This window comes from Heterodontus francisci, chromosome 18 (genome assembly GCF_036365525.1).
Source record: "Heterodontus francisci isolate sHetFra1 chromosome 18, sHetFra1.hap1, whole genome shotgun sequence".
Lineage (NCBI taxonomy): Eukaryota > Metazoa > Chordata > Chondrichthyes > Heterodontiformes > Heterodontidae > Heterodontus > Heterodontus francisci.
The window spans coordinates 85,734,797-85,748,514 of NC_090388.1; the positions used below are offsets into that span (position 1 = coordinate 85,734,797).

Consider the following 13,718-nt stretch of genomic DNA (forward strand, 5'->3'; position numbering starts at 1 on the left):
CACCCCCTCCAAAATCAATATATCCTTCGTGAGATGTGGTGCTCAGAACTGAACGCAGTATTCTAGATGGGGTCCAACCAGAGCTCTGTCTGGTTCAATGAACAAGAACAAAGAACAGTTCAGCACAGGAAGAGGCCATTCGGCCCTCCAAGCCTGCGCCGATCTTGATGCCTGTCTAAACGAAAACCTTCTGCACTTCTGGGGCCCATATCCCTCTATTACCATCCTATTCATATATTTGTCAAGATGCCTCTTAAACGTCACTATTGTACCTACTTCCACCACCTCCCCCGGCAGCAAGTTCCAGGCACTCACCACCCTCTGTGTAAAGAACTTGCCTCGCACATCCCCTCTAAACTTTGTCCCTTGCACCTTAAACCTATGTCCCCTAGTAACTGACTCTTCCACCCTGGGAGAAAGCTTCTGACTATCCACTCTGTCCATGCCACTCATAGCTTTGTAAACCTCTATCATGTCGCCACTCCACCGCCGTCGTTCCAGTGAAAACAATCCGAGTTTTTCCAACCTCTCCTCATTGCTAATGCCCTCCAGACCAGGCAACATCCTGGTAAACCTCTTCTGTACCCTCTCCAAAGTCTCCACATCCTTCTGGTAGTGTGGCGACCAGAATTGCACGCAATATTCTAAGTCTGGCCTAACTAAAGTTCCGTACAGCTGCAGCACGACTTGCCAATTTTTATACTCTATGCCCCGACCGATGAATGCAAGCATGCCATATGCCTTCTTGACTACCTTATCCACCTGCATTGCCACTTTCAGTGACCTGTGGACCTGTACACCCAGATCTCTTTGCCTGTCAATACTCCTAAGGGTTCTGCCATTTACTGTATACTTCCCACCTGCATTAGATCTTCCAAAATGCATTACCTCACATTTGTCCAGATTAAACTCCATCTGCCATTTCTCCGCCCAAGTCTCCAACCGATCGAATATCCTGCTGTATCCTCTGACAATCCTCATCACTATCCGCAACTCCACCAACCTTTGTGTCATCCGCAAACTTACTAATCAGACCAGCTACATTTTCCTCCAAATCATTTATATATACTACAAACAGCAAAGGTCCCAGCACTGATCCCTGTGAAACACCAGTCACAGCCCTCCATTCAGAAAAGCACCCTTCCACTGCTACCTTCTGTCTTCTATGACTGAGCCAGTTCTGTATCCATCTTGCCAGCTCACCTCTGATCCCGGGTGACTTCACCTTTTGTACCAGTTTGCCATGAGGGACCTTGTCAAAGGCGTTACTGAAGTCCATATAGACAACATCCACAGCCCTTCCTTCATCAATCATTTTCGTCACTTCCTCAAAACACTCAATCAAGTTAGTGAGACACGACCTCCCCTTCACAAAACCATGCTGCCTCTTGCTAATAAGTTCATTTGTTCCCAAATGGGATTAAATCCTGTCCCGAAGATTCCTCTCTAATAATTTCCCTACCACTGACGTAAGGCTCACCGGCCTATAATTTCCTGGATTATCCCTGCTACCCTTCTTAAACAAAGGAACAACATTGGCTATTCTCCAGTCCTCTGGGACCTCACCTGTAGCCAATGAGGATACAATGATTCCTGTCAAGGCCCCAGCAATTTCTTCCCTTGCCTCCCTCAGTATTCTGGGGTATCCCATCAGGCCCTGAGGACGTATCTACCTTAATGCTTTGCAAGACGCCCAACACCTCCTCCTTTTTGATAACGACATGACCCAGACTATCTACATTCCCTTCCCTAGACTCATCATCCTTCTTAGTTTAGTTTAGAGATACAGCACTGAAACATGCCCTTCGGCCCACAGAGTCTGTGCCAACCATCAACCACCCATTTATACTAATCCTACACTAATTCCATATTCCTACCACATCCCCACCTGTCCCTATATTTCCCTACCACCTACCTATACTAGGGGCAATTTATAATGGCCAATTTACCTATCAACCTGCAAGTCTTTTGGCATGTGGGAGGAAACCGGAGCACCTGGAGGAAACCCACGCAGACACAGGGAGAACTTGCAAACTCCACACAGGCAGTACCCAGAATTGAACCCGGGTCGCTGGAGCTGTGAGGCTGCGGTGCTAACCACTGCGCCGCCCTATCTCTTTGGTGAATACTGATGCAAAGTACTCATTTAGTACCTCGCCCATTTCTTCTGGCTCCACACTTAGATTCCCTCCTCTGTCCTTGAGTGGGCCAACCCTTTCCCTGGTTACCCTCTTTCCCTTTATATACGTATAAAAAGCCTTGGGATTCTCCTTAATCCTGTTTGCCACTGACTTTTCAAGACCCCTTTTAGCCCTCCTGACTCCTTGCTCAAGTTCCTTCCTACTGTCTTTATATTCCTCAAGGGCTTCGTCTGTTCCCAGCCTCCCAGCCCTTACGAATGCTGCCTTTTTCTTTTTGACTAGGCTCATAATATCCTTCGTTATCCAAGGTTGCCGAAACTTGCCAAACTTATCCTTCTTCCTCAGGAAAATGCTCGTCCTGGATTCTAATCAACTGACGTTTGAAAGACTCCCACATGTCAGATGTTGATTTACCCTCAAACAGCCGCCCCCAATCTAAATTCTTCAGTTCCTACCTAATATTGTTATAATTAACCTTCCCCCAATTTAGCACCTTCACCCGAGGACTACTCTTATCCTTATTCACAAGTACCTTAAAACTTATGGAATTATGGTCACTGTACCCGAAATGCTCCCCCACTGAAACTTCGACCACCTGGCCGGGCTCATTCCCCAATACCAGGTCCAATATAGCCCCATCCCTAGTTGGACTATCTACATATTGTTGCAAGAAGCCCTCCTGGATGCTCCTTACAAATTCTGCCCCATCCAAGCCCCTAGCACTAAGTGAGTCCCAGTCAATATAGGGGATGTTAAAATCACCCACCACTACAACCCTGTTACCTTTACATCTTTCCAAAATCTGTCTACATATCTGCTCCTCTACCTCCCGCTGGCTGTTGGGAGGCCTGTAGTAAACCCCCAACATCGTGACTGCACCCTTCCTATTCCTGAGCTCCACTCCAAAAATAATGACTTTTTAATTGGAAATTATACTGAATTAATTCAGAATTAAAGGCTAAATTAGATGGCACTGTTCACAGCCAGGACAGTGATAGGAACGCTGCAATTCAGCTCAGTGCCTACAATGTGGGAGAGGGAGAAAAAATACAACCAGAAAGCATAGTCTTGATGGCTATGTAGTTACTTTTGCTGGAAGTATGCCGGTCACTCAAGTGGATAATACTCATCTGTGATGCCCCCATAGTTGTTGAACGATCTGTGACACTCACTGTCCAGACTTACATAAGAGAAATAGCCACTTGGGTCAAGTGGCACAGGTCGCTCGGTGACAGGGGAATTGCACCTCAACATTAATCAGTCCTTCAGAAGAGGTAAGAAAACAGAATAATGGGTGAAAATAAAACAAGCTAAGCTTCCATCACAAATATAGGTGGGTTTGTCTCTTACCTTGTGAATGATTCCACCACCAGAGGAACAAGTGAGCACATAATGTCCCTCTGAGTCAAACGCAAAAAGTCTTCCACGTGGCACCTGCACTTGCTTGTACCCGCTATACCCAGACAGTACAAACGGGCCGATAGCGTCCGACTGTACACCACACTCAGAAACCTTGACTCCGCTCTTATGAATGTTCCACTGAATGAACTGGATCAGCGGGAGAATCAAAAATAAAAAACCATAATCAGGCAGATCCAATAAAACCTGCACATTCCTCAACTGGGTACATGAAACAAACCTATTGCAACTAGCTTCAAACTTATTCAGACTGCACCGGGGACGGCAGGTGTCACACGTATACGCACACATCCACCCACAGACAGACACGCACATCATCTCCTTGATTAAGCCTACATGGGAGCCTCCTACATGCTCCCATTGGGAAAATATGAATGTGGAGAGACTGTGCTTTCAAATTCCAGGGAAATGAAACTCTGCAGGAAGGAGGATGATCCCTGGGGGACGGACAGGTAGAGTTCTAACTGCTGCTGCCTCCCTTCCAATAGAACAGTTTGCTCACACCGCCCAAGTTTCCCTGTTTGGCACCTGTCCCATTACCTTTCCATCTTCACCAATGCTGTAAACAGAGTTTTCATCATAGCTGAATTCCACTGAATAAACCTCCCCAGAATGTGCGTGCCAGCTCATGGCACAATCGTACCGCTGCATGTCTGAAATACACCAAACAGAACACACTCACTCCGGAGACCTTCACGCTGGGGTTGGAGGAAAGAAGACAGTGAGAAGTTATATTACGTTTGGTGGGGGGGGGGGGGGGGGGTGGGGTGTGTGGCTCAACACGAGTCTTTACTGAAAGACTGTTGTGATCGATGAGGCATGCAGCACTGGGGCTGACAGGTTCTTGGCTCTGATACGTACACCTTATTTACTGCTCTAATGGCAGACGCAGAAATCCCAACATTTAAAGCACAGGCAAATCCTCTCAAAGGCCCGAACCCCTCAAAACCTTAACCCTTTCACCCCACTGTCCAGTAGTTTAAAGCCTGTGTAAGGAGGTGCCACACTTGATTTTGCTCTATGCTGGGTTTGCCAATTCTAGTCAGCTGGACTCACTGCCTTGGGCTAGGGACAGAGGCGAGGACAGGTTTTATACTGGGAATCACTATGCAGTGGTCCCTGTTGGAAGATGCATGGGTAGTCCAGCGGTCCAACATCTGGTGGAGGGCAGAGAGTTAGGAAAACAGGCTTTATATTAATGTTAACATCAGTTTGAACTGACCACAGTATGTGTGATTAGATGAAAACTTGTTAAAATGAGGTTTCGAAGTCTAATAGAGAAAATGTCCATCTTACCAAAGAGTCGGATGATGCCATCAGCAGCTCCAGTCACCAACAGATTTCCATTATGGTTGAAAGCTGTACAGTTAATGGCAATGGGCTCAGGATCCAGAGAAAACTGGTGCTGCAGAAAAATAAGTCAACCTACTGGAAACTTTTCAAGCCTTAGCAGTATGAAGTTGCAAACACTGCATCTTCCACCCATTTTAGTTTGCTATCAGACAGTAAGCCTGAACTAGATTTACCTCCCGGCACTGCTCAAACTGCAGATGAATTTGAATGTCACTGCCCTGATCAAAAGAACAAAATCAAACCCAACTGTCCATTTAAAGCAGCTCATGGGAAAGTTCACTTCCTTTTGGGGGGGGGATGGGGAAATGGCAGTCAGAGGATGGGGTGTCCTGAAGTATTTAAAAAAGGACAAAACAATAAAGTCAGGCTAAACTAAGCATTCACTGCCCAGTTACAGAAGGTATTCCAGGATCAGGACCAAAGGCACCTATATGCCTCAGCCAGGAACTTATAGCAAATACATCTTGTATCTGATAAAAGAGAAGTTCAATTTATGAAATCAAGTTGCGAGGGACTGTGCAGTAATAAACATTTGGCCCCCAAGCTTCCCTTTGCTTTTAGGGGATTATTCAGCACATTGTGTATACACAAAGATTCCTCTCCCGTAGACCCAGGAAATTCTTCACTGACCTGTTGTTCAAATTTCATTCTCAGATGTCGGTGTTGCCGAGGAAGGCCACACTTATTGCCCATCCCTACTTGCCCTGCGAAAGTGATGCTTGGCCTTCTTGAACCATCCTTTGTAACTAAGAGGCTTGTTAGGCCCCATCAGAAGGCAGTTAGGAATCCATCATGTTAGTGTGGGACTTTTTTTTTTTTAATTCATTCATGGGATGTGGGCGTTGCTGGCTAGGCCAGCATTTATTACCCATCCCTAATTCCCCTGGAGAAGGTGGTGCTGAGCTGCCTTCTTAAACCATTGCAGTCCATGTGAGGTAGGTACACCCACTGTGCTGTTAGGAAGGGAGTTCCAGGATTTTGACCCAGCGACAGTGAAGGAATGGCGATATAGCTGGAGTTACAGGTAGGCCACACTGGGTAAAGACAGGTTTCCTTACCTGAAGGGCATGAGTCAGTTGGGCTCTTATGACAATCCAAGTGCTTCATGGTCACATTTATGGATAGACATTTTATTTCCAGATTTTTAAAATTTAATTTAAATTATCAAACGGTGATTAGATTTGAACACCAAATTCCTTGATAAGTGCAGGCCCCTGGATTACTAACCCAGTAACATAACCGTTACATTATAGCACAGGTAGATAAGGTGGTTAGGAAGGCATATGGGATACTTGCCTTTATTAGCCAAGGCATAGAATATAAGAGCAGGGAGGTTATGATGGAGCTGTATAAAACGTTAGTTAGTCCACAGCTGCAGTACTGTATACAGTTCTGGTCACCACACTATAGGAAGGATGTTATTGTACTGGAGAGGGTGCAGAGGAGATTTACCAGGATGTTGCCTGGACTGGAGCATTTCAGCTATGAAGAGAGACTGAAAAGACTAGGGTTGTTTTCCTTAGAACAGAGAAGGATGGAGGTGGGGGGGGGGGGGGGGGGGGCAAGGGGTTGGTGGGACCATGAGTGAGGTATACAAAATTATGAGGGGAATTGACAGGTTAGATAGGAACAGACTTTTTCCCTCAGCGGAGGGGTCAATAACCAGGGGGCATAGATTTAAGGTAAGAGGCAGGAGGTTTAGAGAGGATTTGAGGAAACATTTTTCACCCAGAGGGTGGCTGGAATGTGGAATACACTGCTTGAAGGGGTGGTAGAGGCAGGAAACCTCAACATTTAAGAAGTATTTATGTGAACACTTGGAAGCGCCACTGCATACAAGGCTATGGGCCAAGTGCGGGAAAATGGGACTAGTTAGGTGCTTGATGGCCGGCACAGACATGATGGGCCGAAGGGCCTGTTTTTGTGCTGTATAACTATGACTCTTATTACCTACTGGAGGCCAGCTGGCACATTTGGAGTTTGCTGCACTTTTCATGAGAACTTTACATAGAAAGCTTCTCAGGTAAAGCTTGGCTTTAACATAAATGCTCTGGAATGTGATTGATGCCAACAAAGCCATATTCATGGCTTGTCCACTTCTGTTGTAATTAAGAGTTAACCATGTAGTTAAAAACCAAAGGGCCACCAAAAAGTTGATTTAAATAAAGGAAAAAAATAAAATGAGAGTTAACAAGCCAGTAATATAAAAACATTGTAAGAGCTTTTATAGGTATATAAAAAAGGAAGACGGTAGCTAAAGTAAATGTTGGTCCCTTAGAAGCAGATAGAAGAAATTATCATGGGCAATGAGGAAATGGCAGAGGCATTGAACAAATATTATGTCTGTCTTCACAGTCGAAGACACAAGTTTCATACCAGAAACAGACAGTAATCTACGGGCTAAAAAGAATTGAGGAAATTAAGGAAATTCATATCAGCAGAGGAAAAGTATTGGAGAAACTTAAGGGACTAAAATCTGACAGATCTCCAAGACCTGCTGGTCTACATCCTAGTGTTCTAAAGAGATAGCTGCAGAGTTAGTGGATGCGCTCACTATGATTTTTCAAAATTCCTTAGATTCGGGAACAGTTCCATCAGATTGGAAGTTGGCAAATGTTACGCTGCTTTTCAAGAAAGGAGGGAGAGAAAACAAGGAACTACAGGCCAGTTAGCCTAACATCAGTCATTGGGAAAATGCTGGGATCTATTGTGAAGGAAGTCTTAACAATGTACTTAGTAAAGCACAGTATGATTAGAACAAGACAACAATGGTTTTACTAATGGGAAATCCTGTTTGAAAAATGTATTCTTTTTTTGAGGATGTAGCTAACAGGTTAGATAAAGGGGAACCAGTAGATCTTGTATACCTGGATTTCCAAAAGGCATTCAATAAGGTGCCACACAGAAGGTCAACAGGAAAAATAAGGGTTCATGGAGTTGGGGTAATATATTAGCATGGGTAGGGGATTGGTTAATGGACAGGAAGCAAAGAGTGGGCATAAATGAGGCTTTTTCAAGTTGGCAGTCTGAATAGTGGAGTGTGCACGGATCAGCGCTTGGGCCTCAGCTATACATAACCTGGATTAATGACTTACATGAAGAGTCAGAAAGTATTGTATCTAAGTTTGCTGATAATACAAAGGTAGGTGGAAAGGTAAGATGTGAGAAGGACAGAGAGAGGCTGCAAAGATATATAGACAGGTTAAGTGAGTGGGCAACAAGATGGCAAATGCAATATAATGTAGGGAATTATGAAGTTATTCACTTTGGTCACAAGAATAGAAATAGAAAAGCAGAATGTTTTTTTTTTTTAAAAAGGTGTAAAAATTGCGAGTGTTGACGTTCAGAGACTCGGGTGTGCTCGGACAAGGAATGCAGAAGGTTAACACGCAGGTACAGCCAACAATTAGGAAGGCAAATGGCATGTTGGTCTTTATTGCAAGGGCATTGGAGTACAGGAATAAAGAAGTCTTGCTACAATTGTACAGGGTTTTAGTGAGACCACATCTGGAGTACTGCATGCAATTTTGGTCTCCACATTTGAGAAAGGATGTACTTGCATAGGAGGTGGTGCATCAAAGGTTCACTAAATTGGTGCCTGGGATGAGGGGTTTCTCCTATGCTGAATAAATTGGGCCTATATTCTCTGGAGTTTAGAAGAATGAGGGATGATCTAACTGAGACATACAAGATTCTGAAGGGGCTGAATAGTGTAGACACTGAGAGATTGTTTCCGCCGATCGGGGAATCTAAAACACGTGGGCACAGTTTCAGGATCAAGGGCCAATCATTTAGGACTGAGACGAGGAGAAATTACTTCACTTAAAGGGTTGTGAATCTTTGGAATTCTCTACCCCAGAGGGTTGTGGATGCTCAATTGTTGAATATATTTAAAGATGGAATAAACAGCTTTTTGGTCTCTCAGAATCAAGGGATATGGCAAGCGGGCAGGAAAGTGGAGTTGAAGGCTAAGATCAGCCATGATCATACTGAATGGCAGGGCAGGCTTGATGGGCCATATGGTCTACTCCTGCTCCTATTTCTTATGTTCTAATGTGGAAGTAGTCATGTGCAAGCAACACCAAAAGGTGGCGTACTCGTTGGACTTCTACAACAACCCAACAACCATTTTTCAGCTGCCAGCTCACAAATTACTCAATTTATTGAATTTATTTCACAATTTGAGCTCTCAAACTCAGTTGCTAGACCAGTACCATAACCCACTGCACTACCATTTCTCCAGAGGTTGTCCTGGTACATTACCTGCTGCTTCATGGTTTTTGTGTCCCACAGGAGGAGATTGCCTGGGACCAGGTTCACTCCCTTATCTCCAGTATCCAGCAGTGTCCCCAGTTTGATGCTCGGAGCAGCTGAGGAGCAAACAAACGATGTACCACTTGGACTACAAGCTAGAGACAAGATTCTGGTGGACACAAACAGGGGCAGCAAGTTAGGAAACTTCCCAAAGTATCCCACACTGATACAATACACGTTAGGAAACTATCCATATAATGACACTATACAAGCTCTGTTTTAGTGAGAATGCATTTACCATTTCTTGTATCCACCCAATCAAGTGCTTCCCCTCCTCCATGTTGTCCTCATCTGTTTTTAGATACAGACCCACAGGTATAGGACAACTCAGACACCTAAGTGACATGGTCATTCTCTGCCAGTGAGCATTTTGAGACTATTTAACTGCCAGCTGTGGCTCAGTGCTAGCACTCTCACCCAAGTCAGAAGGTGGTTGTGGTTCAAGCCTCAGGGACTTGAGCAGATAATCTGGACTGACACTCCAGTGCAGTAGTGAGGGACTGCTGCACTGTTAGAGGTGCCATCCTTCGGATAAGACATTGAAACCAAAGTCCCATCTGTCTGCTCAGGTGGATTAAACATCCCTTGGCATTACTGGAAAGAAAGCAGGAAGTTTTCTTAATGTTCTGACCAACATTTATCCTTCAACCTTCATCAAATGCTGACCAACTGGTTATGGAATTTGCTAGCTGGGGGACCTCACTGTGTACAAATTGGATGCTGTAATTCCTTACAAAACAGCAATGACACTTCAAGAGTAACATACTGGCTGTGAAGTGCTTTGGAACATCCTGAAAAAGTGAAAGGTGACAGATAAATGCAAGTTCTTTCTTTGAAATGTATCACAGTTAAGCCAAATCTTCATCCAACAGGCACATTTCCAGACCGATTGTTGGATAGTGATAAAGAAAAGTTAATGTCGGCTGATTGCTTCCCTCCCTAGTCCAAGGTTAACTGCAATGTCTTCCCTTCATTTGCTGGCTCAGCATGAACCAGGGATAGAATAGGAGACCTTTTTGATCCATATGGAATGCCACACTGTGCGTGGGCTGCACTTACCAGCTGAGCCACAGGTAGAAAAAGCCTCTGAATTTTACAGGCTTTGTGAGACCACACCTGGAATACTGTACACAGGTTTGTCTCTACATCCAATAAAGGATGTACCTGGCTTGGAAGCTGCACAGCGAAGATTCTGGGATGAGAGGGTTGTTTTATGGTGACAGGCTGAGTAAACTGGGCCTAAACTCTCTGTGGAGTCTAGATCTAATTGAAACATACGAGATTCTGAAGGGGCTTGACAGGGTAGTCAGAGGTCGTTTCTCATGGCTGGGGATCTAGAACACAGGGGCACAATCTCAGGATAAGGGGTCAATTGTTTAGGACTGAGATGAGGAGAAATTACTTCACTCGGGGTTGTGAATCTTTGGAATTCTCTAACCCAGAGGGCTGTGGAGGCTCCAGCATTGAGTAATTCAAGACAGAGATTGATAAATCTTTGATCTCTCAGGGTAATAAAGGTTATAGGGAGTGGGCAGGAAAGTAGAGTTGAGGTCAAAGATCAGCCATGATCGTATTGAGTGGTGCAGCAGGCTCTTATTTCTTATGTGATGTTCCCTCTAAAACAGTCTAGTGTGTATTTTGTTTTTTAAGACTGTGACTCAGTATTTTAGCTTCCTGTATCTGATAGCTTTGAAAAGTTTCACTGACGGGGTACTCTAAGCAGACAATTTGGAAAATGACTTCAAACCCTTTTTCTCATAGGAATTCTCCTTCTCCAGCGAATGCTGATGTACTCTTGGGTGAATGTTGATTAGTTTGCTTGGTTATCTGACCAGATTTCTAGCGCAAGATCACCACGATTTGATGCTGACGGGCGGGTTTTAACTTTATCAGCAATATGATATCGACCAAGTATCCACAGTAATGAAAACACAACGGACAAGCAAAACTTGTAATTGCATATCAAAAGCCCAACTGAAAGTATTTCTGAAGGTTTCTTGCTCCTTTGCTGATGACTCCAAGTCTACCTAGTGAGTAACAAGTGTACTGAAGACCCAGATTCAATTGCTAGACTACGGTGAGCTTTCTCCACCAAAGTGTCCTCAGTTCCCTGGGTTCGAGGGGAAAATCAGCCAAAACACTCATTCCCCATCGGTATCCAGTGACCTCAGCTGGAAGTGTGCAAGTGGGGATTTGGGCAAGGACAGGATCAGAACATTTTGTGCCCAGACTCACAACTGAAGCATCCTCATTTTCATGAGATACAGGAGGGCAGGCAGGACCCACAAAACCACACTTGAGAGTCAGCACCTTCAAGGTAGATGAGAATGATTGTAGGATAAACAATATTAATCCAATTATACTTCACAGAACTGGATGCTTCAAACACCATCTACAGGCAACATGCAAAGGAGGGGGTTGGAAGTCAGAAATGGGGGAAAGAGACAGGAAAAGAGAATGTCACAAACAGTAATCGAGATGGAGGATGGTGTGAAGGAGGAAACAGGTAAGGCAGTTTTCAGAGAGGTTGGAAGTGGGTAGCGGTGTCCCGCATGGTTCTGTTCTGAAGTCACTTGTGTTATTTGTGTAAATTTGAATATAGGGCTAAGTGAGGGATCTCTGCATTTGCAGACACCACCAAAATAAACAAAGTCAATAATTGGAAGACCAAAGGAAGTTCCAAGGAGATAAGGTGGAGCAATGGACAAAAAAAAGGCAGATGAAATTTAGCGTCAGTAAATGTGATGGCATATTTTCATAAAAAATAAAAGTAATGATACTTTGAATGGGGAAGGTTGATGTGGATGATTTTTTTTCTTATTCGTTCGTAGTGTCCCTAGTTAGGCCAGCATTTATTGCCCATCCTGAATTGCCCTTGAGGAGGTGGTGGTGAGCTGCCTTCTTGAACCGTTGCAGTCACTGGGGTGTAGGTACACCAACGGTGCTGTTAGCAAGGGAGTTCCAGGATTTTGACCCAGTGACAGTAAAGGAACGGCGATATAGTTCTAAGTCAGGATGGTGTGTGGCTTGGAGGGGAACTTGCAGGTGGTGGTGTTCCCATGTATGTGCTGCCCTTGTCCTTCTGGTAGAGGCTACGGGTTTGGAAGGTGCTGTTGAAGGAGCTTTGGTGTGTTACTGCAGTGCATCTTGTAGATGGTACATACTGCTGCCACTGTGCGTTGGTGGTGGAGGGAGGGAATGTTGAAGGTGGTGGATGGGGTGCCAATCAAGCGGACTGCTTTGTCCTGGATGGTGTCAAGCTTCTTGAGTATTGTTGGAGCTGCACCTATCCAGGCAAGTGGAGAGTATTCCATCACACTCCTGACTCATGCCTTATAGATGGGGAAACAGGCGAGTTACTCGCCACAGAATTCATAGCCTCTGACCTTCTCTTGTAGCCACAGCATTTATTTGGCTGTCCAGTTCAGTTTCTGGTCAATGGTAATCCCCCAGGATGTTGATAATGGAGGATTCAGCAATGGTAATGCCATTGAACATCAAGGGGAGATGGTTAGATTCTCTCATGTTTGAGATGGTCATTGCCTGGCACTTGTGTGGCATGAAAGTTACTTGCCACTCATCAGCCCAAGCCTGGATGTTGTCCAGGTCTTGCTGCATTGGACATGGCTGCTTCAGTATCTGAGGAGTCATGATTGGTGAACACCCCCACTTCTAACCTTATAATGGACAGAAGGTTATTGGTTGGGCCGAGGACACTACCCTGAGGAATTCCTGCGGTGATGTCCTGGACGGAGATGACAGACCTCCAACAACCACAACCATCTTCCTTTGCACTAGTTATGAGTCCAACCAGCAGAGAGTTCCACCCCCTATCTCCCGATTCCTATTGATTCCAGTTTTGCTAGGGCTTCTTGATGCCATACTCCGTAGCCACTCCAGGCGCTGCTTCACAAACCACTGACCACCTCCAGGCGCGTATCCATTGTCTCTCGAGATAAGGAGGCCCAAAAGACTCCGTCAAATGCTGCCCTGATGTAAAGAGCAATCACTCTCACCTCACCTCGAGTTCAACTCTTTTAGAGTCAGTTATACAATACACAAATAGGCCATTTGGCCCATCGTGTCCGTTTTGGCCATCAAGCACCTAACAATTCTAATCCCATTTTCAAGCACTTGGCCCATAGCCTTGTATGCTATGGCGTTTCAAGTGCTCATCTAAATACTTCTTAAATGTTGTGAGGGTTCCTCCCTATACCACCTCATCAGGGAGTGCGTTTCGGATTCCAACCACCCTCAGTGGAAGATTTTTTCCTCAAATCCCCTCTAAACCTCCTGCCCCTTACCTTAAATCTATGTCCCCTGGTTACTGACCCCACCGCTAAGGGAAAAAGTTTCTATATAACCTATCAATGCCTCTCATAATTTTGTATACCTCAATCATATCTCCACTCAGTCTTCTCTGCTCTAGGGAGACCAACCCTAGCCTTTTCAGTCTCTCTTCATAGCTGAAATGCTCCAGCCCAGGCAACA

At 44.9% G+C, this 13,718-nt stretch overlaps 1 protein-coding gene across 3 annotated transcripts in view; it reads right to left on the reverse strand.

Moving 5' to 3' along the window:
- The window catches only part of wdr91 (WD repeat domain 91), a 75,647-nt gene that overhangs the window by 20,312 nt on the left and 41,617 nt on the right, over positions 1–13,718 (reverse strand). For all 3 annotated transcript variants that reach the window (XM_068051087.1, XM_068051086.1, XM_068051088.1), the window contains 4 exons: positions 9,177–9,336; positions 4,857–4,965; positions 4,101–4,213; positions 3,492–3,689 (listed from right to left, as the gene is read on the reverse strand). In XM_068051087.1, coding sequence (XP_067907188.1) covers positions 3,492–3,689; positions 4,101–4,213; positions 4,857–4,965; positions 9,177–9,336 — 580 coding nt within the window. The remainder of the gene's footprint in view (positions 1–3,491; positions 3,690–4,100; positions 4,214–4,856; positions 4,966–9,176; positions 9,337–13,718) is intronic.